This window comes from Petaurus breviceps, unplaced genomic scaffold, assembly GCF_028583685.1.
Source record: "Petaurus breviceps papuanus isolate PSGF00001 unplaced genomic scaffold, PetGlider_PUasm1.0 688, whole genome shotgun sequence".
NCBI lineage: Eukaryota > Metazoa > Chordata > Mammalia > Diprotodontia > Petauridae > Petaurus > Petaurus breviceps.
In genome coordinates, this window is record NW_027186457.1 from 21,456,385 (window position 1) to 21,481,101 (window position 24,717).

Consider the following 24,717-nt stretch of genomic DNA (forward strand, 5'->3'; position numbering starts at 1 on the left):
ACACACACACACACACACACACACACACACACACACACACACACACAAACATACACCCTTGTGAACTGCAAAAGTTAGTAAGCAGTGAGCTATTGAGTTTTGGTTTTCTGAAGAAAAGGGAACCCATGACAAGTTCCTCAAAATTCTCAAAACTAGATATTCTACCCTCATCAAGGCAGTACAGTAGTTTCCTAATCATGAGTCAACTTCATTTTAATTCACTTCAATTCAACAATTATCCTTATGTTTGAAGCGCTGTGATAGGAGCCAGGAGATACAAAAACAAAACCGGAAACAAAAATATGGCCTCAAGGGGCTTCCTTCTCCTAGGGAGAAAGTATATATGTGAATAAGTAAACACAGAATCTCTAAATTATGTCAAATGATGATGGTTTGGAGCAAAACATTAAATCTAGAGGGATCAAGAAAATTTCCCCCCCACCCCAAAAGTAGGTAACACTTAAGTCGGACTTTGTAGGAAATTTTTTCAGGCAAAATTTTGAGGCAGGTAAAGTTTGTCCTCCATATATACACTTCCTTTCAGAGTCTCTCCTTTATACTCTACCTCCTAAGGCAGCCAGTGTCCTCAAGCCTTTCCCAGGTACTGAGAATCTCTCTATCTCCCTGCTTCCCCATCTCCATGCTACAGACCTTTTCCTTCTACATAAAAAATGTAGCCCTCTTTTGTATCACATAGTCTAGATTTCAACTATAGGACAAGTGAACGGTAGCAAATTAATCAGAAAAAAATAGTACTTGATTATAATGATACTTACCTAATGCTTGCTCCTCAGAGATAACAAAACAAAATAACAACCACACCATTGCCTTTAGTCCAATTAAGATGCCATTAAAATGTGGCAATGATAAAAGTTTTAGGTCCCACAGCAGGTCTCAGGAAAATATTTTTGGTCAGGGGATGCTTTCAGGAGACCCAACATTGTACTTGTTGAGGCCCTATGGCCTCTGAAATCAGAAGGGTCTTGTGACTTTGATATGAGAGGAGGGAAAGGTTCAGAAGGTGTTGTCAAAGGCACGGATGCTCCTCACTTGATAACAGAATCTTCATTGCCAAGACCCTGGGCTGCATGTAGCAGTCAAGAGCTGTCCTTAGAGGTGGCTTAGCACAAGGATGCAAACACACATACACACACAGAGAGAAAGAGAGAGAGAGACAGACAGTGAGAGAGATAAAGAGAAAGCAATATACTCAGCTGTGTAACTGAAGTCTAATAGGTAAGTCTAGAAGGCTGGTCCCTTTATTAAGGTTATGGCAGCGAGCTGATGCCATGTTTCTGCCCCTACCGCTCAAGAAGCTTATCCTCTGGCTCACATAATAGTATCTAGTAGCTAGAAGGGTCTGCAGAGGCTGTATGGTCCAACTATTGAAAGTTATGCTGACTCAGTGACTTATGTTCTCAGTCCTGTTTGTAAATCAGTATTGGGGGAAGCTTCACCCAGTCTGCAGTCATTGTGTCATCTACTATAAAATTTCTCTGATAAAAGCCTCATTTCTCAAATATATAGAGAACTGAGTCAAATTTATAGAAATAAGAGCCTTTCCTCAACTGACAAATGCTCAGAGGATATGAACAGGCAGTTTTCAGACAAAGTAATCAAAGCTATCTATAGTCATATGAAAAAATGCTGTAAATCACTATTGATTAGAGAAATGCAAATTAAAGCAACTCTGTGTTACCACCTTTCACCTTTTAGATTGGCTAATATGACAGAAAAAGAAAATGACAAATGTTGGAAGGAATGTGGGAAAGTTGAGACACATGCCCTGTTGGTGAAACTGTATACTGATTCAACCATTCTGTAGAACAATTGGGTACTATACCCTAAGGGTTATAAAACCATGCTTGCTCTTTAACCAAGAAATATCCCAAAGAGATAAAGAAAACCAAAAATGAAATATATACAAAAATGTTTATAGCAGATCTTTTAGTGATGCCAAAGAACTGGAAATTGAGGGGTTGCCCATCAGTTGGGGAATGACTGAGCAAGTTGTTGTTTATGCTTGTGATGGAATACTATCATTCTGTAAAAAATGATGATGAGGAAACATTTATATGAACTAGCAAAGTGAAATGAGCAGAACCAGGAGAACACTGGACACAGAATAGCAATATTGTGTGATGATCAACTGTGAATGACGTGGCTATTCTCAGCAATATAGTTATCCAAGACCATTCTAAGGACTTATAAAAAATGCTATCCATCTCCAGAGAAAGAACTGATGATGTTAGCCTGTTGTATATTACATAGAATCTACCTATTAGCCCTCAAGTACTGGCAGTTGGGGAGGTACTGAGGTGTAATGGCCCATTTGCTGACCTGAACCTATCTCAATTGTCTTTATTTCATTATAAAAGGTATCAAAAACAGCTGGCTCCACCTTGAAACCCTTGCTGATTTCCAGTAATCAGCTTGTCAATATTTTACTACCTCGACACACTTTTAATAAACTCCTTTTAATTCTCTTTGTCCTGAGTTTTGCTTCCTTAAAAAGGGCAAAAACCAGAAAAAGGATTTTTCTTTTAACACTAGCCTCTCTAACCCAGTGTCACTCAGGTCATAGCAGAAGTGAGATTTGAATATTAGACCTCTGACCCTAGAGGACTAATTCTTTCCATTGTATGTGGTAACAGTTTCTTCTTCTTTAAAAAAAAAATTTATTTATTTACTTTTAGTTCACAACATTCATTTACACAATTCCTTGAGTTACAAATTTTCTCCCCCATCTCTCCACCCCCTCACCCCCATGGCAGCATGCAATCAAATATAGCTTTTACCTTCACATTAAACATTAGTCAAGTTGTAAAGAAGAATTATAACCAATAGAGTGAACAATGAGAAAGAAGAGACAAAACCAAACAAAACACAAGAGAGAGAGAGAGCAGGTAGTTTGCTTCAGTCTGCATTCAGACTCTGTAGTTCTTTCTCTGGATGTGGACTTCTCTTTCCATCATGAGTCTTTTGTTGTTGTCTTCTAACCTTGCATTGCTGAGAGGGCCCCAGTCTATCAAAATTAGTTGTCACAGATATGATGTGTCTGTAATTGTGTACAAAGTTCTCCTGGCTCTGCTCTCCTCACTCAGCATCAGTTTATATAAGTCTCTCCAGGTTATTATGAAGTCTGTCTGCTCCTCATTTCTTATAGCACAATAGTATTCCATGCCATTCATATACCACAACTTGTTTAGCCATTACCCAATTGAAGGGCGTCCCCTTTATTTCAAATTCTTTGCCACCACGAAAAGGGCCACTATAAATATTTTTGTACATATGGGTCCTCCTCCCACTTGTATGATCTCTTTGAGATATAGCCCTAGAAGTGGTATTTCTGGGTCAAAGGGTATGTACATTTTTATAGCCCTTTGGGTACAGTTCCAGATTGCTCTCCAGAATGCTCTCCAGGTAACAGTTTCTTCTTTTGGGTCTCTTAAGCCCCTTTCCTGAAGCAGAGAGAGGGAATAATCAGTCTCTTCCTCCACATGTCCTGGGGCTAGGGGAAAAGCTAATGCTACTGGGCTGCTGCAGATTGACTGCCTTTATATAGTTCCCCCTTAAGTAATGGCCTGTCTCACTGTTTGCCTGTCAGTTCAGTTCAACCAACAATTCAGTTAATGTTTGTTGAATTGAATCAATTCCCTGGCCAGCACTCCCTGAAACTTCCTTCTGTGGTTCTTCCTTCCTATACAGAGAATAGCAGAAGCAGTGTTTAAGGCCTGGACCAGAGGTTCCAGAAGTGGGAGATACCACCCTGGGAGGTGATTTAATGATCTAGGGGATCGGTAGTAACCTTGAGTGCAATTGGGGGGGCATTGAATAAAAATAAGGGAAACAGTGGAAGCATAAGGAAAGAAGAGAAGATAAGAAAAATTTTGAAAAACGATTCATATATTTTTCATCTGTTGTATAATAGAGGTAAAGCCATGGTGATTACATTATTTTCCAAATAAACACACAAAATGCAAGTTATAACCCATCAGTGGTCACATCTCCCAATAAGTCTTATCAAGCAAGTGTTGACAGCTGAGCTTGTCACACAATGTGGAGATGTCCAGCTCTCATCAGCAGGAATATATATACGTAATAACTTGTTTCCAATATAATACTATATGGTTACATGATGCAATATTGCATGGTCAAAATTTCAGTGCAGGAAAAAAAATCCACAAATTTACAACAATTATTCAATTTAAGATGTATCATTTTAAAACTATTTATATTTTTTTGAAATGACACAAATTCCAAAAAACCATTAAAGGGTTAAAGAAAGATTTCCAGGGGGCGCTTAGTAACTTTTTTTTTAAATAGGGGGTGGTGAGACAAATGTTTGGGAACCTCTGGATTGTACCTCTGATTCAAAATCCAGTATTTTTTCTGCTGTATCACATTGCCTCTTTAAAATATGTGTCACATGGATAATGGGTATCATATTATTGGCCTTCTTAATGAGGGAGGGAGGAAAGGAATTTAGAAATCAAAATTTAAGAAAAAAAGTAATATCAGTAAATAGATAATGAATAAATAATAAATTGAGAAAGATGGGATAAAAAAATAACCCCAAAATATATATCAGAGGCAGGTTTTCCCGACTCCAAGACTGACTGATCATTCAACCATAGGGCCTCTCTTGTTATTAGAAGCATAAATTTAAAACTATGATTCACAAGGGTTTCCCTCATTCTCACATAGTACATTCTATATATAGTATATTCTAGCTGGAAGATGGTGGCCCAAATCAGGGGTGGGGAACCTGAGGCCTTGAGGCCACATGTGGCCTTCTAGGTCCTCAAGTGTGGCCTTTTGACTGAGTCCAAATTTTACAGAACAAATCCTTTTATTAAGGGGATTTGTTCTGTGAACTTTGGATTCAGTCAAAGGGTCACACTTGAGGACCTAGAGGGTCACATGTGACCTTGAGGCTGCAGATTCCCCACCCCTGGCCCAAAGGATCTCATTTCCCCCTTCCTTATCCCAACAAAAAAATCACATTTTTTTTTCCCTTTGTTTCTATTATTTTCCTTGCACAGTGTCCCTCCATTGTTAATGGGCATTTGTTTTAAGAAACAGTGTGGTACTGTGGGAAGTATGATACTCTGGGTATCAGAGTACTTGGGTTCCAGTCCTCCCTTTGACACTTTATTATGCCAGTGTAACCTGAAGCAAATCACCTAAAGTCCTCATTTTCATTATTTATAAAAAGATTGTCTCTGAAGTACCTTCTGGATCTATGATTCTTTTCTTAAAAATTGTAATACTTTTTGAAAGAATTGTACCCCCCCTCAAAAAAAAGCCTTTGCAAAGGTAACATATTTACAAAATATCTTTCACAAGGACATTTCAAATTGTTAATGTGATACCTTTAGTGTAGAACAATCCTGTAAAACTGGTAAAGGCACTACCTATTTTTAAAAAATTGTCAAAAGGCAGATCAACTTTTCACACAATCACAACATAAAGACAACAAAAAAAAATCATTTTTTCCAAGTATATCTTACTACCTAATAACTGCCCGTATTCAGTATTTGATGAAAGTACTAAGGACAAGTTCTTACCCATAAGCATTTGGGGCACTTAGAGGGATATTTTATTCATAGGCTAACTAATGTTTCCTGACCCTGCCAAAAAAACAGTAAAGTGGCTTTTGTTTCTCTAAATTCTCAAAAGAATTCTTTAGAATCTAGGTGTGACCAGCTTTCTGGGAGAGCAGCTATCTGATTGAGAAAATAGCACCTAGGTTTGTATATACAATTGTGCAATACAAGACTGTGCCTTGAGATATAGCATACCTTCCGTCACCTGAGATAGATTAAGAAGTATACAGCTGGCAGAGCGGCATTCTTTGAATCTTAGAATGTATTTGTGTGGTCCTTTTATTGAAGAAACAGCTTCTGTTTGCCCATCTTGGATTGTTGCCACATGTGTGTGAGATTTTTCTGCCTGTTAGCACCGGCTTATGTTATTATAGAACCACAGCAAGGGCTCACTCAGTCAAGACTGAAGCTGGCATTGGCCAGTGTTTGTGAGTTGGATGGCAGCTATTTTGTCAGACAGTGGGGTATTGTCCTGCATGAACCCGGTGACCAGGAATGGTGTTGGGGTAGCTCTACAGAAGGGTGATGATTGGGATCAGCAAAAATTCCATGAAATATTGAGTGTATTCATTAAATTCTATGTCTTGGCAAGATTCCATCCCTGGAGGGTAGAATGTGCCAGCAGCAATGTTGTTGCTGCTGCTGCTGCTGCTCCTGCACTCTTTTGCCTTCCAAGGTGGCCTGTGTGGGATCAGAGCCTTAGAGCTGGAAGGTGCCTTAATGATCAAGTCCAGCAATTTCAGGGGAGAGAACAGTTTTTATGGCTATGAGTGGTTGTAGGGTCCGACATTCTCTCACGTGATCATAGGATTTAGAGATAGAAAGGGCCTACTTAGAAGTCATTTAGACTGAGGCTCTTCACCTGGGATCCACTGACCTCTAAGGGATCTGTGAACAGATTTCAGGGGTCCATGAATTTATGAGAAAGAAAATCTCCATTTTCACTAACTTCTAACTGAAATGATCATTTCCTTCAAATATGAATATAGGCAACAAAACATTACTCTGAAAAGGGGGCCATTGCCTTCACCAGACTGATAACAGGACCTGTGACACAAAGAAGGGGAATAACCTCTGTTATAGCCCAACTTCCTTATTTCATAGATGACAAATCTCAGACCCAGAGAGTTTAAAAGCCAATGTTAGACAGTGAGGGAGTCAGAGAGGATAATGTGAATGTAGTAAATATTCATGATAAAGAACCAATCTACTTATTCTAGTTTTTGTTCTGGCCCCTAGCTTCATTTATATGCCAAGAGGACCTTTGGAGTAAGGACAGCCTTGCTACCCCAGGCTCCCACAAAATGCTCGGGGGTTTTTTTAAAGAGGAAGATTCCCCCCAAAAGCTCATGTTTAGTGATATAATAGGAGTTGCAAAGGAATTTTCTAACCTCAAATCAGATAGTTGCTTGGGACAATGGACCCTGATCAGCACCAGAAAAAGAAAGTTAAAAGAATAGATTTAATCTTTGCCTGGAGTATTCTGCTATCTTTTATTAACTTCCTAGCTGGGTATGACAAGCCTTCCCTAAAAGAGCATCAATCTGCCTTCTTAAGGAAGAGATTTTTCAGTCATTTACATTCAGCACCTGGGAGCAGAGAGTAATAGATGACCAGACCAGCAGTGATTCTTGACAGAGAAAATATGCTGGGGAGTAGAGATACCGTATTTAACCAAAGGCAGCAAGAAGTAATAAAATGCTACCATCAGAGTACATGGGCAGCTCTGCAGCATTGGAGGTCTAACATGCCATGGCCACACATGTTCTAGATGTTTGCAAATTCCTGATATGTTCTGACCACATATGTTCTCTATGCCTCTCTCCACTAGTGGTGTGGTAAGGGTATATGCCATGCGTACATGGGCTATCTTTTCTTTTCACCTCATTTGCTGTGATGTTTGATTAAATGTCTTGTTTTGAATTAATGTATCCTCTAGCTGGCTAATAAAACTGCATGCAAATACTGGGGGTTCATGAGCTAAGGTTTCTAGTGGGTCTTGACCTGTAGAGTGTCTTAAATTTGGAATAGCTTTTCTGAGAATCCACATGTGTGGAGAAGGGGCCCAGGTGGTAGAGAACCATTGATATCAATGGTAAGTAGGTTCTATATCATCAGTAATACCGCATTTCAATATATTATTGGTTAAATCTTCCCCTGAAATTCTCTGAGATTTCTTCCTTTTGTTGGAGGTTGACCTTGGATTCTTAAAAGCTATACCAGTGGAATCCAAGCTCTGGCAGGCCCTCCCAAGAGTGAAAGATATTGAGTATGGCCCAGTGACATGCTGTATGTAACTTATCCAAGTTTGGAAAGGCTCATCACCAGGGTGACAGGGTGATAAATTTTTCAGCCATATCAATTCTCAAAGACCATCTACTAAGTCATAAAGGCTTTCAGTACAAGTAGTCAGAAAGACTGCTCACATCAAAGACAAAGGTGGATTGTTGAAATATTAAAGTGTGCATTGGTTAAAAAGGTTTTTATGGGCTGGCCTGTGAAACTAACCATCATTTATAAAGTTGTTCCTAAGCTAAGACCTAACTGCCCAGATTCAATTAGAGGACGAACAAGAGATCTATTTTGCAAAAGAACTCTTCAAGACCTTTACTCCCTGACTTTCTTTTAAACCACCTTGTTTATTATTCTTGCTAATGATTAGGTACCCCTTATGTGTGGAGATATATTTAGGTAATAATAGTAACATTAAGCTTAGGCGAATTAATTATGATTTAGGAACACCATCATATACATAACTTCAATAACTACTACTCTGATCATACCTTGACCAAGCACTTGAGATTTGAACCAAGGGATATTCCTACATCAGCAAGACTCCAGTTATCATTTAGCACAGCGCCAGCATACATCAATTGTAGGTACCTCTTGTCTTGTTTATCCTCAGATAGTGGAATATGGAAGTAATCCTTTAAATGAATAATAAAAGATTGTGAATAATAGGACAATTCCAAGAAATTTCCAATAAAACCTCAGGTCAAAAATAGACATTAAAATAGAAAAAAAACCTTAAATAGAACAGAGATGCATGTTTTTAAAATAGTCAGACAGTTCGTACCTAGGAAAAGCAAAAATTTAGATAGCTATGGTGAAATCTATAGCACTGTGGTATAACAAATCTATTGTCCCTGCATTAATATTTAGACTCAAATACTCTAATGGATCCGGGATCTCATCCATATGTATATTGCTCTCAGTGAAACAGATTGCAAACCATCCATGGCCATTTGTCCTATGCGACTTGTCCATGTCATCCCATAAATTGGACAAAAGGAAGTCAGTCACTGTGCTGGGGGCTTTCCTCACTTTCTCTTGGCATTGGGAGGATGCCAGTAAAGCACACAGACTGTCTGTCCATCCTTCTCACTACCTGACAGATCATCTTTTTTCACTCAGATGTGCTCTTGACAATATCTTTTACTCTGGTTTTCCTTAATAATTCCTAGGCACCTCTGTAAGTCTCCTGTATGTGATACTCATTTTTCAGTTTTTTAATGTTTACAGTATTCTGTGACTCACACCCACCCAAGAATAATAGAATACTTGTATTGAAATTATGAGAAAATTTCAAGAATTGGTTTTGATAATATAAATAAGGATATATAAATGTACATGCAGACAAAATATGCCCACACAACAGTTAAATACAAGGTAGTTTGGCAAGGAGGCCTCTAGCAGTTATGTGAGTAGGGGAGGTTTCATATGGAAGATGGTGGCTAAGTATATCACCAATGTGATACCCATAGCAGCTGCTATGAATATGCAGATGTATTTCCAGGGCTGACTTGCAAAATATAAATAACTCCAATCCTCAAAGATGAAACCAAAATATTTGTGTAGATTCCAGAAAACCAATTCCACCATGGTAAAAAAGAAGTTTGTAAACATCACCAATCCAGGGAGTGCCAGCATCCCCAAGCCTTCCCTCTGGTAGACCTCCCTGCAAACAAGCTCCCCTAGGCAGAATTCTTCCCTTTCTCACTCATGCTAGCTGCTCTGCCTTAGCTCTGCTTCACTCTCCTCAACTCTGCCACACTCTCTTCCTGCTCCACTTAGATGCTCCCACCATGGGCTCCATGTAACTCAAGCTGTGGGCTGGACCAAAGCTCAAAGCAGGTCACATGGACCTAGTAAGGAGCAGGGAAGATCTTCAAATTCCCTTAACATTACATTAAGCTGAGTCTTAAAGGAAGAGAGGAACTTTGAGAAAAGGAGGGGAGAGGAGGGAGGGCATTCCAGGCATGGGGGGTGACCAGTGCAAAAACTCAGAGATAAGAGATGAAGTGTTGTAAAGATCAAAGAAAAAGCCAGTTTGGCTAGATTGCAGTGTGTTGGAGAAAGAGTACCGTGTTTCCCCGATAATAAGACCTATCCCAAAAATAAGCCCTCCCCTTACTGTGTAAGATTCCTCTAAAATAAGCCCTCCCCCGAAAATAAGCCCTATTGAGATTGCTACTGTAGTGAAGGTGATCCCCTGCACTACACGCTACATTACTGTACCCTCTGTATGCACCGTCCCTCCCCCCCGTGAAACGCACGCTGCGCTCTGAGCTGCATCCAATCAGAGCTGCAGCAGTGAGCGCATCATCCTGTTCTTCCCCAGTGATTTGCTTATTGAATAAAGGTACGTTTTTTTGTTCACATTTACCTGTCTATTAAAATTGCTGTCAATGTTCATTAAAATAAGCCCTCCCCTGAAAATAAGCCCTCTGGTGTTTTTCTGTCCAAAAATAATAATAAGACGGTGTCTTATTATTGGGGAAACACGGTAATATCCAATAAGGATGAAAAATAGCTTGGGGCCAGATTGTATAGAGCTTAGAAAGCTAAATAAAGGAGTTAGTAAGCCAGGCACATCCTATGCACTTTTTGAAGGACGAGAAAAAAGAGATTGAAGGAATAAGAATAGGCAAGGAAAAAACAAAACTACCACTCTGCAGATGATTTGATGGTATATTTAGAGAAACCTAGAGAATCAAATAAAAAATTAGTTCAAACAATTAACAACCTTCAGCAAAGTTACAGGACATAAAATAAACCCACATAAATCATTAGCATTTCTGTAAGTTACCAATAAAACCCAGCAGGAAGAGATAGAGAAATTCTATCTAAGAAAACTGCAGACAAAAGAATACTTCAGAGTCTGCCTGTCAAGACAAATCCAGGAACTACACAAACACAATTATAAAATACTTTTCACACAAAGAAAGATCTAAATGTTTGGAAACATATTAATTGCTCATGGGTGGGTGAAGCCAACATAATAAAAATGACAATTCTATCAAAATTAAAGAATTATTTTAATGAACTAGAAAAATTATAACAAAATTGATTTGGAGGAAGAAAAGGTCAAGAATATTGAGGGAATCAGTTTTTTTTAATGTGAAGGAATTCAGCCTAGCAGTGCCAGATTTCACAATATATCACAAAGAAGTAATCATCAAAAACAATCTGGTACTGGCTAAGAAATGGAGTGGTAGATCAGTGGAATAGATTAGGTACACAATACACAGTAGCAAATGACAATAATAATCTGTTGTTGTTCAGTCAATTTTTCAGTCATGTCTGACTCATTGTGACCCTATTTGGGGTTTTCTTGGCAGAGATATTAAGAGTGGTTTGCCATTTCCTTCTCCAACTCATTTTACAGATGAGGAAACTGAGGCAAAGAGGGTTAAGTGACTTGCCCAGGGTCAACATAGCTAATAAGTGTCTGAAGCCAGATTCAATCTCAGGAAGATAAGTCTTCCTGACTCCAGGCCTGGCACTCTATTCATCTAATACCACCTAGCTGCCCAACAGATAGCAATCTAATTTTTGGTAAACCCAAAGATCCAAGATTTGGGGACAAGAATTCACTATTTGACAAAAACTGCTAGGAAAACTGAAAAGCAGTTTGGCAGAAACTAGGCATGGATTAACATCTCACTCCATATACCTAGATAAGGTCAAAATGGGTACATGATTAGAGGAGCATGGAAAATTGTACCTTTTAGATTTATGGATAAAAGAAGAGTTCATGACCAAGACTGAGAGAATCATGGGAATTATAATGGATAATTTTAATTACATGAAATAAGAAAAGGTTTGCACTAACAAAACTGATGCAACCAAAATTAGAAGGAAAAAAGGAAACCAGAAAAGAATTTTTATAGCAAATTTCTCCGATAAGGCCTCATTTCTTAAATAACTGAGTCAAATTTATAAAAACAAGAACCATTCTCCAATTGATAAATGGTCAAAAAATATGAACAGGTGGTTTTCAGAAGAAGAAAGCAAAGCTATCTATACTCATATTAAAAAATGTTAGGGGCGGCCAGGTAGCACAGCAAGTTAAGAGCACTGGCCCCAGTGTCAGGATGACCAGGGGATCAAATCTGGGCTCAGACACTTAGCACCCACCCAGAAACACCTGGCCGTGTAACCTTGAGCAAGTTACTTAACCCTAATTGCTTAAAAAAAAATGTTCTGAATCACTATTGATTGGAGAAATGTAAATTAGGGGCAGCTAGGTGGTACAGTGAATAGAGTACCAGCCCTGGAGCCAGGAGGACCTGAGTTCAAATGTGGCCCTCAGACACTTAGCACTCACTAGCTGTGTGACCTTGGGCAAGTCACTTAGCTCCTATTGCTCTACTTTCCTCCCTTCAAAAAGGAAAAAAAAGAGAGAGAGAGAGAAAGGCAAATTAAAACAACTCAGAAGTACCACTTCAAATCTATCCGACTGGTTAATATGACAGAAAATGAAAATAACAAATTGTAGAGGGGATGTTGAAAAATAGGAACACTAATGCTCTATTGGTGAACTGGTCCAACCATTCTGGAGAATGACTTAGAACTATGACCAAAAGGGTATTGATTACATACCTTTGGACTTAGTAATATTGCTACTACTTAGGTCTTTCTGACTTCTGTCCTACAGCTGTATCTACTTCACCACCTACCTACTATTAGGTGATTGAAAAAATACAGGATGAAAAAAAAGCACCTCAATGAATTTATGTTTTCCCAGAAATCATTATTTTCTTTTCTTTTAGATCTCTGTTCTCTAATAAGATTTATTTTAATGAACATAATAATAATCATCCATATAATACTATAACTCGTTTATACAGCCCTCTCTGGTTTGCAAACTGCTTTGCTCACAACAACCCTATGAGATCAACCATACAAGTATTATTATCTCTTTTTTTTTTACAGATTTTTTTTTTTACAGATTTGAAAGTTAAAGTTCAAATACGTCAAATTACTTGGCCATGATCACAAGGTTACCAAGTGTCAGAGATTTGAGGTAAGGAGATTTGAGGCATACAACACAGTACAATAAACATCTATTAAGTTCTTACTATGTGTCAGACATTATGCTAAATGTAACATGCTGCCTCTCAGGAAGAAGTATAATCTTATACTTTCCACGAGCACAAATGTGTGTAGGACTTAGGGCTAGATAACATTTCATGTTATAACCAATAGGTGTTGCTGTAAAGAGTCCAGTTGGCCAACTGGTACTTGCTTCTTTCTATTCCCTCCACCCCTTTTAGAAGGAGCTGGGGACCAAGGCCAGTTCAGGGTGTGACTATCTCTTTGGTCACCACCTTTTCTTCCCAGCCCCCCCTTTCCAGTTTAAGGTTAGAGGTTTCATCAGCCACATCATGTTATAATAATTAGTTTGCTTTTAATCTAAGGGCAATATAATGGCCCTCATGTCCATATAGCTCTTTCCTTTGCTATTCAGTGAAAAATGCTGAATAGAATCATTAAGACTGCAAATCCCCCAGTTAGGATAATTCCTGACCTAATGCTTAATTCTGATGTAATATTCATGTTCTCAACTTTCCCAGGCTTCCTTGCTGTCCCTATATATATCACTTCCTCTCCTGTCTCCCACAACGTTGGAGAAGCTGCTTTCAATTCCAGGAGCATTTTTTTCCTCACTGCTATACCTTAAAACCTTTAACTTCTTTTGGGCCCAAACTTAAGTGCCACTTTTGTACCTAAGGTTTTTCCTGATCCCATCCACCAGTAACCTCTACCTAGTACCCAGAGCCCTCCAAAATTTAGCACTGACCTAATATTTAATTCTGATCAAATATTTAAATTGGATATATTTCCAACTAACCCCTGGCTTCCTCCATCCTTCTTTCTTCAGCACAGACTTGGGTGGAGGTGGGTAGGGGAGGCAGAGGAGGGAAGAATAAGAATTTATACAGTGCCTAATGCGTACCAAGTACTATGCAAAGTGGTTTAAAAATTATCATATTGAGTATCTAGACATATAATGCAAACCCTCATGACTATGCATAGGTCTGTTCATGAAACAAAGATAGTGTAAAGGAAACAGCTTAGATAAAAAGTAATGAGAAAAAAAGATCTATAACAGCTCCTATTATCAGATAGACATGGAGAGGGGAAGCAGGGAAAGGATAGATATTCTTGAAGAGATGATTATAAGGGAGGGGGATAAGTATTTATTAAGTGCTTATTAAGATTACTATTTTATTATTAATAAGCACTTTTTAATATTATTTATTATCAGAAGTTTTGGTCTTAATCCTTTGTTCCAAGGCACCTTTAGGAAGCCAGTCATACACTGTGATCTCTTTTCTCTTTGCCACAGCTGTTTCCCCCTTTCTCTTAGAGTCATTTTTTGATTTAAAAAAATCCCTCCTATATCTAAATTTTAAAGGTTTTTTTTTAAAACACAAATGGATGGTGCATTTTATAAAAGGTTTTTTATGCATCTATTGAGATAATCATATGGTATTGAATGTTTTTTATTTTAATATGATTATGTTGATTGTTTTCCTAATGTTGAAACATCCTTGCATCACTTATGTAAATCCACTTTATCATAATGAATGTCTTCTCTTCTGTTTGATCACCCATAACTATCATTTTTCTCGTTAGCTCACCTCATTAGGTACTGGCAGAGGGCTGAAAACAGTGACTCCCTCACTGTCTAGAACTTCTGTTTATCCTATTTAGTCCCAGGTCCTTCTTCACAGTGTCCCCTTCCTTCAGACTGAATTTCCTTTTTTTCTTTTTTTGGAGGGGGAAGGCAAGGCAATTGGGGTTAGGTGACTTGCCCAAGGCCACACAGCTAGTTAAGTGTCAAATGTCTGAGGCTAGATTTGAAATCAGGTTCTCCTGACTACAGGGCCGGTGCTCTATTCACTGCACTACCTTGCTGCCCCTGACTTCCCTTTTTCAAAACTCTTGGACGTGACTCAAGACCATGTCCCAGCTCAACTCTCACCATAGTTCAAATCTCTCTTAGGACTGAGAAATACTTGACTCTTTGAACCACCTATTCTAGAATTCTAATTAGTTCTCTAATGTGTATTACAGTATAAAAAATACTTGGGGAGTATACTGGATCAATATGTGTCAACTGTGCAACATGGTGGCCCCAAAAGCTAATGTGATCTTGGGCTACATTAACAGAAGCATAAGGAATAAGCTCTGTTTTGCCCGGTATAGGGAGGATGACCAGGAACAACAGGCAGTAGATTCAGAGAGGAAGATTTTGGTTTGATAGATCAAAATTAGCCCCCCAAATTAGGGCTATCTAAAATTAGAGTTAGTAAACCCTCACAAGAAGGCTTCCAGAAAAGTCTGGAAGACCATTTGTTGAATATATGCTGGAGAGGATTCTTATTTAGGTGTAGGTGGGACTGGATGGTCTCTGAGGTTCATTCCAACTCAGAGAGATCCTATGATTCCTTGATTTGGTGGTTTACTGAGATCGAAGACTCATCGGAGCAGCCAAATGTACAGGAAACAGCGCTAAATTTTGGAGGGCTCTGGGTACTAGGCAGAGGCTACTGACAGATGGGAATGAGCAAAAGCCTCAGGTACAAAAGTGGCACTTGGGTTCAGGACTGAGAGAAGTTAAAGGTTGTAAGGTGTAGCAGTGAGGAAAAAAATACTCTTGAAATTGAAGGCAGCTTATCCAAGTTTGTGGGGACAGGAGAGGAAGTGTTATATAGAGGGAACAGAAAGTAAGCCTGGGAAGAATGTGAACTCTTCCCAGAAAGATAAGCTGAAGGCAGATTGAGAAGGGTTTTAAATGTCAAATAAATGGTGGCAGCTAGGTAGAGGAGTGAATAGAGCACTGAGTTTGTGTTTTATCAGAAGCTAAATGTTATTGTTTGTCCTTCCTTCTTGAAGAGGACCATGACATTGGGAAGGTGATGTCATGACTTGCAAGTGAATTGGATTTAAGTGAGGCAGGGCTGTGCAAGTCACCAGCCTCACTCTCTCCTCTGGAGCCATCTGAGTCCAGTGGCAAGATATATAGATCAGGACATTTGGAGGCATCCCTTTTAAGGTAAGGTCTCTGTTTGTCTGAGGCAGCACCCATTCAGTGATTGAAACTAAGTAAGAAATGAGGGGGGAGGCTAGGCAGTGCAGTGAATAGAGCAAGCACCAGCCCTGGAGTCAGGAGGACCTGAGCTCAAATCTGACCTCAAATCTTACTTACTAGCTGTGTGACCTTGGGCAAGTCACTTAACTCCAATTGCCCTGTCCTTCCCTCTCCAAAAAGTAACAAATAAAATAAACAGGAATGAGGCAAAAAATGGCCTCTTTTACTGAGTCAAAAAAAAGTGAAGTTTTTGACTCAAAAAACCACCTAACGAATTAAATAAAAACTCCTTAATCTGGCATTCTATATAATTCTAAAATATATTTATCAGTGCAAGATACTTTAAAATTTAAAGTTGCAGTATCATTTTTCCTTGGTTGAAGGCAACCTTTAAGTCCATCACCTTCTAAGAAATGAAGTCTTAAGTGCTTTCATCATGGTTCTGGACCAGATGCCATTAGGGACAAAACTTATTCTTCTTTTGTGGCTCTCCACACTTTACAAGAAACAAACAGCATTTCCAAACCAATTAAATAAAGATGAATGGGCTTTCCACACTAGAATGCAAATGTGACTCCCAGTAGTGTATTAGAGAGACCAGTCCTTATGCAGGAGAGGGGCGAAAGACCCACAAATCATCATATACAACATGACACAAACACGGAAAACAATCAAAATGTCTTTGGGATAATTCACAGGCTGCCTTGATCCCAGCATGTCTCATTTGTTATGGTGTTGGGAGCCCTGAGTCTTGCCCCACAGAAAGCTTCTACTTTGTTCAGCAATTTGGAAAGAAGCCTTAGAGGCATTGATTCACAGGAGCAACCAGTTCTCCCAGCTTCTGATTGGATTTTTGATATAGGTTTTAATGTTTGCTACTTTCCTTATGTCAGAACATTAGGGCCAGCTAGGTGGTGCAATGAATAGAGCACCAATCCTAGAGTCAGGTGGACCTGAGTTCAAATTTGACTTCAGAAACCTGACATACTAGCTGTGTGACCTTGGGCAAGTCATTTAACCCCAATTGCTTTTCCTTTCCTCCTCCCCCCCAAAATCTGGCATTCCAGGTGCTTTACAATCTTCCTCCAAACTTCCTTAGAGCCTTATTTCACAACACCACCCCCTAATAAATTTTATACTTCAGTCAAACTTGGTTACATTCCCATTCTGACTACCCCTTCCCCTGCCCCAGGGGCCACCTCAGTCACCCTGATCTTGCCATATGACCCTGCAGGAGAAAGTGAGGCAGGTGAATTTGCCCAGCTCTGCCTCACTTAAATCCAATTCACTTATAGTTCAGGGCATCATCTTCCTGATGTCATGGTCCTCTTCAAGAATGAAAGACCAGCAACAACAAGGATCCCTGCCTCAATCTATACATTCACTTGTAGGGTCTCGTTTCAACATGGAAAATGGGTCTTCTCTCATATCTCTTCTCTGCTGAAGTCCTTCCGAGCTTAGCTTACCCATCCATCCCCTTCCTGGAGCCTTCTTAATCTGCTGATCTAAAAATGACCCTCGTTAAACTTTTCATGACATTCTTTTTCTCCTACTCCCCGCCCCCTTTTGGACTGGATTGGACTAAAGGTCAGACATTGCCATTGCTGGCTAGACAGCTTCATCCGGCTTTAGTAAAGCTGTTTTTATAGTTCTGCCTGGTATCTATGGGAATACCAAACTGGTTATTTCCCATATTGGGTCACCTGTTTGTTGATACAACTTACTATGTGCTTATGGAATCTCTTTATTAAGGCACCTCCAGTTATTCAGGTGACTGAACTCTCAGGGGTAGGTCCTGACCAGTCAAGCTAGGGTCAAGGTGGCAGAAAGGAAAATGCTTGGGTAGAATTCCTCTGCTGCCCAATTTGAATATTTAACCATTACTATCACTAAATTGTGGGCCTCTAAGTGGCACAGTGGATAGAGCACCAGGCATGGAGTCAGGAAGACCTGAATTCAAATCTGGCCTCAAATACTTACTAGCTGTGGGACCCTGGGCAAGTCACCTAACCCTGTTTGCCTCAGTTTCCTCATCTGTAAAATGAACTAGAGAAGGAAAGGCAAACTACTCCAGTATCTTTGCCAAGAAAACCCCAAATAGGGTCATGAAGAGTAGGACATGATTGAAACACATAAACAACAACAAATCACTAAATTAAAAAAAACAACAACAAAAAGAAGACTGTTTGGAATAAGCCTTGCATAAATAACAAACCTAGTTAGTTTACTTGCTGCCATAAGCACCTCAGGTCCGTCGAGACCCTGGCAGGGGCCCCAGTTTTGAGAACAACAATGACAAAAGGAACAGTCTGGAGAGAAGTTTGGGTGGGTCCGAGGACCATTCTCCTCAGGTCGTACAATCCAACATCCAAGTAGCACCTTCTATGTATAAGGCACTATGTTTTTTAAAGAAAAATAAGATGGTCTTGGCCTTCAAAAACTTTAAGATCTTAATCAAATCATCAGTAGAAGATTAGATGCAGTTTTTCCAATGGTATAGAAGTGGTCAAATTCTACTTTCTCCCAGGAAATGCACCGATGGGTTATCACCTCACTTGTTTACTAAGGGATTTCTTTGAGGCCTGGCTATCTCAGCCCTATTCTTGCTGTTCTGCTTCTTACATTTCCCTGAGTGTTTGTCTGATCCGGATAAGGCCCAGTCACAACTCAGATAACTGCTAAAGAAAAGCAGTGAGTTGAATTTTATTCTAGTCAAAAAGCACTTATTTATGTTCAGTTACCTCTCTGACTCCTTATTTCAGACTAAGCTAGATGGTTAAGTGTGATTAGAGGTCCTAAGACCTTACCCTACAGTAGGCTAGGCAAATTTTTCATTAAAATGTATTGAGGTTGTCTTTAAGACTTAATAGGCCCAGAGGACCAGAAGACTAGTCTATCAGTATTGCACAAAAGCTAGGGTCTACTCCTCCTTTGGGATTCTGACTGGAGGACCAGGATGGGTAAAACCTAGGCAGGGAAGCTTGACTCAACAGAATCAATGTTGGATCCTTGCTGGATTTCTTTCCCCTTCTCTGAATGGTCTTTCCCCTGCTGTCCTTTGTTGAACATGAACGCATGTTCCTCCCATGTCTCATTCTGTTTCAGTCTTGACTTGAGCTACCAGTCAAAGTTGCTCAATTCATCACAAGAATCATGACATTAGAGAGATAATGGTAAAACATCCCTCAAGCTCTTCAGCAAGTAGAGGCGTGGAATGAGGCACACATTGTCAGACAGAGCCAATGAGTTGATTTGTTTTGCTTAAGCATACTAATTTGATATAAGTAAGAGTTCCAGTGTGTGTGTGTGTGTGTGTGTGTGTGTTGGGGAGGGGGGTCATTATAAAGTGACAATGATGTAGAAACAGAAAAGAGAGTCAATAAAACATGTAAAATGTTGTTGTTTAAATGCATATGGAAAGTAGAGGATTTAAATTTCTCACATTTTCAACTTCCTGCTTATTTGGAAGGAAAATTTAGAAGGCAACTAGATAGTGCCATAAAATGCTGAGGTCAGAATCAAGAAGACCTGAATTCAAATCCTGTCTCAGGATTCCTAAGCTGTGAGACCCTAAATTCTCAGCCTCAGTTTCCTCATGGATAAAATCAGAAGAGTTGGATTCAGTGGTGGCTAAGGGCTCTTCTGGCTCTCCACATGGCTATCTCTACAGTACTTCTCTCAAAGGGTTGTGTAGAAACTGAAAAGAAATAATGTTTGTAAAGTGGTTTGTAAATTTTAAAGCACTCTAGAACACCAGTGGTTATCATTTTTATGAGAATGCCAAATGCTGTTCATATACCACATCATCTCATGAATCGTAAATGACAAAGGCAAATGAATCAGCATTTCATAGGTTAACTGATGAAGCACTCACCTTTATCATCAGCTTCACAGCTCTTACTGTGTCCTCTGCCGAAACATCAAAAGGTTCAACAGATCCCTCAAAAGAGATGAAAATCCTCATTTTATAATTGCCTATTAAAAAAAAATTCAAAAAGTCCTGCTGAGTTAACAAAACACACTTGCAAAAGTCTTCCTTTGCACAATCGAGGGCAAAAATGATAGCCAGCTGCAGCTATAAATATCTCACCACAAAGCCTAGCTTCTCTTCCAGGCGAAGGACTGATTTGCCAAGGAAAGTCCCACAGTACCAGGCGACCGCAGACAGTAGTTACATTGTGCTGGGGCCGACCAGAGAGAGCAGACTAAAACCATCCTGTGCTCAGATTAAGGGAACCAACTAAATTCTCGCTGGTGAAAACAAGTCTGAACCACTTTCCAGCACACAAATACAAGAGTGCCTGCCTGAATCTCACCGATATTATCATAAGTGACACCTATTTGTTTAAGGCTTCCTGCTTGCTGGTGGAGAGATGCGAACTGATCACCAAATCCCTGGAGAATGACATGGGATGGGAGGGTATGTGCCAACCATCAGCCTAATCCTCAGCTGATTTTGTTGATGGGTAATCCTTAAAGTACTCTGTAAATAACTCTGAGTCAAAGCATTCTAGTTTCCATAACAACTTTGCACACTTCATTCCCGGACATTTCTAAGCTTGTTTTTTTGCAGAGGGCAGAACAGTGACGCCTTACACCAAGGAGATGAATGTGTGGGCAAATGATTCTATTGTTTCCTCTGCCCATCTCTGCACAATGGGAGCTGCCATTTAATAACACAATATTACTCTGTGTTTCCTCCTGCACTTTTCTGGATGGCTCAGTGTTTATAAGACTTAGCACACTGAACCATTGTTATCTCATTCATCTTCAGAACCCTACTGTGATGTTAATAGAAAGTGTTTTCAACTCTATTGTATAAAGAACCAAGGGGGAAAAAAAAGCAAAGCTGGGAAGTTACCCAGGCTTAAAAACAGCAAATAAATGCTATTTGTTAGAATTAACACTTGGATCAGTTGCATACCTGTGGGTTTGGTGTTTAGAGAAGGTTAGAGACCTGAAGGGTAGGGGCCTCCATTGGAAAATACCTGCAATAGGTAAGTAGTGTACATGATTTAAATCTGACAACTGCCTGTTTTCAGGGAATTTACTCCTAAGAATTATATACATAGATAATCATTCACTAACTGGCTAGAAACTCCACTTTTTGGGTCTTAAAGTCACAGTTATAAAGAATAAAATCATCTGTAAAGTTTCTAATAATCTATGCATATCTGTACTTCTAAAAAATAACCCTTTTTACTTTTCTTTTTCTCTCATAGTACACAGAGATTGGAAGGAGACAGAAAAAGCTCTTTAATGATTGGGAATACATTACTTTGATTAGTTTATTCCTATTGGTCATAGGAATAGATCATAAATATATCATGCCTGGTTTGACATCAAAACTCAAACCAGTATTTTCCTTCAGAATTCTAAATGTTAAAGATTTTGCTTTTCTTTTAAAAATCACATACAGGTCCATTAGATATGAAATAGACAATTCTCATTTATCTTCATTTTACATATGAGTTACAATCCAGGCTCTGGCTTTTATTAATTCAGAAGGGAAGGAAATAAGCATTTATTTAACATTTACATTACATTAATAACAATTAAATTGACCGTGCTTAAGTATTTACCAATATTATCTCATCTGAGTTATTAAAAGCTCTCATTTACATAATATTTGAGAGAAATTAATCTTATACTATCATATTGATAACTAATAATTAATTTGTGATCCATTCTTTTTCTTTTTATTTCAATTAAAACCCAACTCTGGAAAACATTAGTCAGCTCAGAAGGGTATGGCTGAGTGGTGAGATTGTTCTTAGACATCTAGGTATATAGGGGGACTCCACCCAGCTAGGATACCTAATTTCTGCTTTAAAGTATAAACTGAATCCAAGTTTGGGCCAGCCTTTGCCTGGAGGAAAAACTCCCTGTCCTTGATCCCTTGCATTAGAGTTTAGGGCATCTCAGCTCATGTAGGAGAAAACTAATTAGAGAGGTGTGGATGGAGGTGGCTTCTGCTTGCCCAGAAGCCTTGACGCTGCTAAATCTCATGATCAAGGAGGAAGAGCTGAAGACTTTTAGCTCTCCTCTTATTAAATGTCCACCAATCTGGGTTGATTTTCACTAGTCAGGGGAGTTCCCTTTCAGAAAGGATATAAGGCATTTCAGCACATCCCTTAGCTTTTTTGGTTACTACTGACCATCAATTTATTGATTACCAGCTAGCCTAATTAATAAATTCATTATTAGTTACCCAGAAACTCTGTCTGCCAGGATTTTCATTTATCTCATGCTGAAGGTGCTTTCATATCGTCAAAACCAGGAAGACAGAGCAATTATCTGTGGGGTAGGAAAGAAATAGCTATTCTCATTATCCTCAATAAGGAAATAATCTTTTCTTGCCCTCTGAGACTGCTGTAGCTAACTTATAAAAGTGCTAGCACAGGTTTCTGGGTTGGAGTTCCCAAACTGGGTCTTAGACTAGAGAGTTTATTGTATCAATAGTAGAAAGAATAAGGCAGAATAAAAGAGTCAGGTGAGATTTCTTTATGGCCAAACACCATAGCTCTTGGAAGTCTGGTTTCCTAGGTGGTATCTTTTGTATGTCTGTGTTTGTTTGTTTGTGTTTTGCGTGCCCATGAGTGAAAGTGAAGACAGTCTCTGCCATCAAAGAACTTTAGGGGAGACAACATATAAAGGGCAAAGGTGGTCAGGGAAGAGTGTTTTCATCTGGGAAATTATTAGAGATGATGAGTGGAGTTGTAGAGGACTAGAGTGACAGAACCTTGCCAGTAGCATTGACAGTAAAAAATAATTATGGTTTGGGGGAGTAATAAAGGACAGCTTTGGTGGTGAGAGGTATCCCGCTGTAATGGTGACTTTGCCCAGCCCTCCCTTACTTAAATCCAAGCCTCTTGCAAGTCATGGCATCATGTTTCTGGTGCTATGATCCTCTTCAAGAACGAAAGACAAACAACATCCTATGACTTCTATCTCTGCAGATCTTGGCTTGGTAAAAAGTCACCACTCAATGTCTCCCCACAACTTCAAAGCCAATTTTTGGCACTTCCTTAATACATTTATTATTTATTTCTATTAAGTTATTCATACATGGGCTGTATCATCCTAGTAGACCATAATTTCCTTGAAGGCAGGGACCTACTTACTTGTCTATATTTCTCTATCTCTAGTACAATCTATATGGTATATACTTAAGAAATGTTTATTGAATTGAATCAACCCTCCCTGGAATATTTGTATTTTTCAAAGGGAAGCCTCTTTAACCTAAATAAATTTCAGTCAAACTATAGAGCAACATATTCATTGGCAGGAATTTATCACATAGACCAGTCTCCCTGGTCTAGGACTGTGCCCTCAAGTTAGTTCCATGAAGCCAGATCTTTCTGTGTGGGTCCTGGACTCCTTTGGTAGTTTAATGAAGTCTTTGGACTCCTTTTCAGAATGAAAAAGGAAGGAAATGCTAAACTTCATCTAAAGATTAATGAAAAGAGAGATGTATTTTTTTTCCTATTCAAGTTCACAGACCTCTTAAAACTGATTAGCTTCATGACCCCAAGTTAAGAACTCCTGCCTTATACAATTTGTTTTTCATGGTTTCTTCTTCTTCTCTACCCTGGACTCACACAGTTTCTAACAGCTGTGAATTTGGGGGATAGGGGTAAGGCAGTGTGTAGCAGGAAGCACCCTAGCATACCCAGGGTGGCTGCCAACACAGGTTCTTAAACCTGCTTTTCTAAAGGAAAGCAATTCAAAATGGATTAACAATCTTACTTTAATCAATCAAACATATATCATCTACCTAGTTCAGGGGAAAAAGTCAGCACCCCTAACTTCAGAGAATACAAACAAGTTATAATCAGAAGTACAAGCAGACGGAGAAACAGATCAGCAGACAGGCCTCCAACTGTCTGACCATTACACCCATATCTAATCAGTTACCAGAGAGGGAAGCACCAGTATCTGGGTTTTCAAAGCCAGGGGGCTCAATGGCTGCCCAGAGTCTCATCTGGTCAAATCACACAGCTCTTCTCAAAGTGAGCCCCAAAACAAAACCTCACATCAGGGTGTATATAGCCTTCTCCTGGATCAGAGAATGTCACAGCCCTCTTGACCCACTGCCCGATCACAAAGCAACAAGGTGTGAGCATTCCTGAAAAGCAAGCCTCCTGCCACAGGCTCCATGTGACCACATTCAGCCTATTAGGGGGCAGAGTATATTTTCAAATCAAGGAAGGTTCTCAGAGTCACTTAAGCCTATCAAAGGGCCTAGGGGCAGGGAAGATCTTAGATTCCCATTCCCATAACACAGTGGCAGAAGGTTTGTTTATTTGGGGTAGACTTCCTCATTACCCTGAAGACCATGTCCAGATTCTTCCTTTGCTCATTTTAAATGAAAAATCTGCTCTTCCTAATGAATAAACAAGAACACAAAAGAATTTTTTTCATGTGTAATCTCTTTCTGGTTGACTTGATGCCAAAGAGAGAAAGTAAAATCAACAAAGAGATAGCAATAAAGATATTTTGAAATGGGAGAAAGAAAAAGGCTTTGAACATTGATAATTTTTTTTTTGTCATAAGCTTAGCAACCATTCAGAAATACACATAACCAATAATACCTACAATATAAGGAATTTCATCTCATATATATCCTGTGGAAACAGACAAAACTACTCACTTCACCTTTTAGAAATATCAAGAAAGCATTTAAAATTATCTTAGTCTGAAGCCTTTGGATTAATCAGAAAA

The 24,717-nt window shown here is 39.2% G+C and overlaps 1 protein-coding gene across 1 annotated transcript in view; it reads right to left on the reverse strand.

Moving 5' to 3' along the window:
* The window catches only part of ANKUB1 (ankyrin repeat and ubiquitin domain containing 1), a 39,783-nt gene extending 18,935 nt beyond the window's left edge, over positions 1–20,848 (reverse strand). The window contains exons 1-3 of the mRNA XM_069104737.1: positions 20,084–20,848; positions 19,868–19,968; positions 8,393–8,536 (exon numbers count right to left, since the gene is read on the reverse strand). Coding sequence (XP_068960838.1) covers positions 8,393–8,536; positions 19,868–19,957 — 234 coding nt within the window. The 5' untranslated portion in view covers positions 19,958–19,968; positions 20,084–20,848. The remainder of the gene's footprint in view (positions 1–8,392; positions 8,537–19,867; positions 19,969–20,083) is intronic.
* Positions 20,849–24,717: the final 3,869 nt, after the last annotated feature.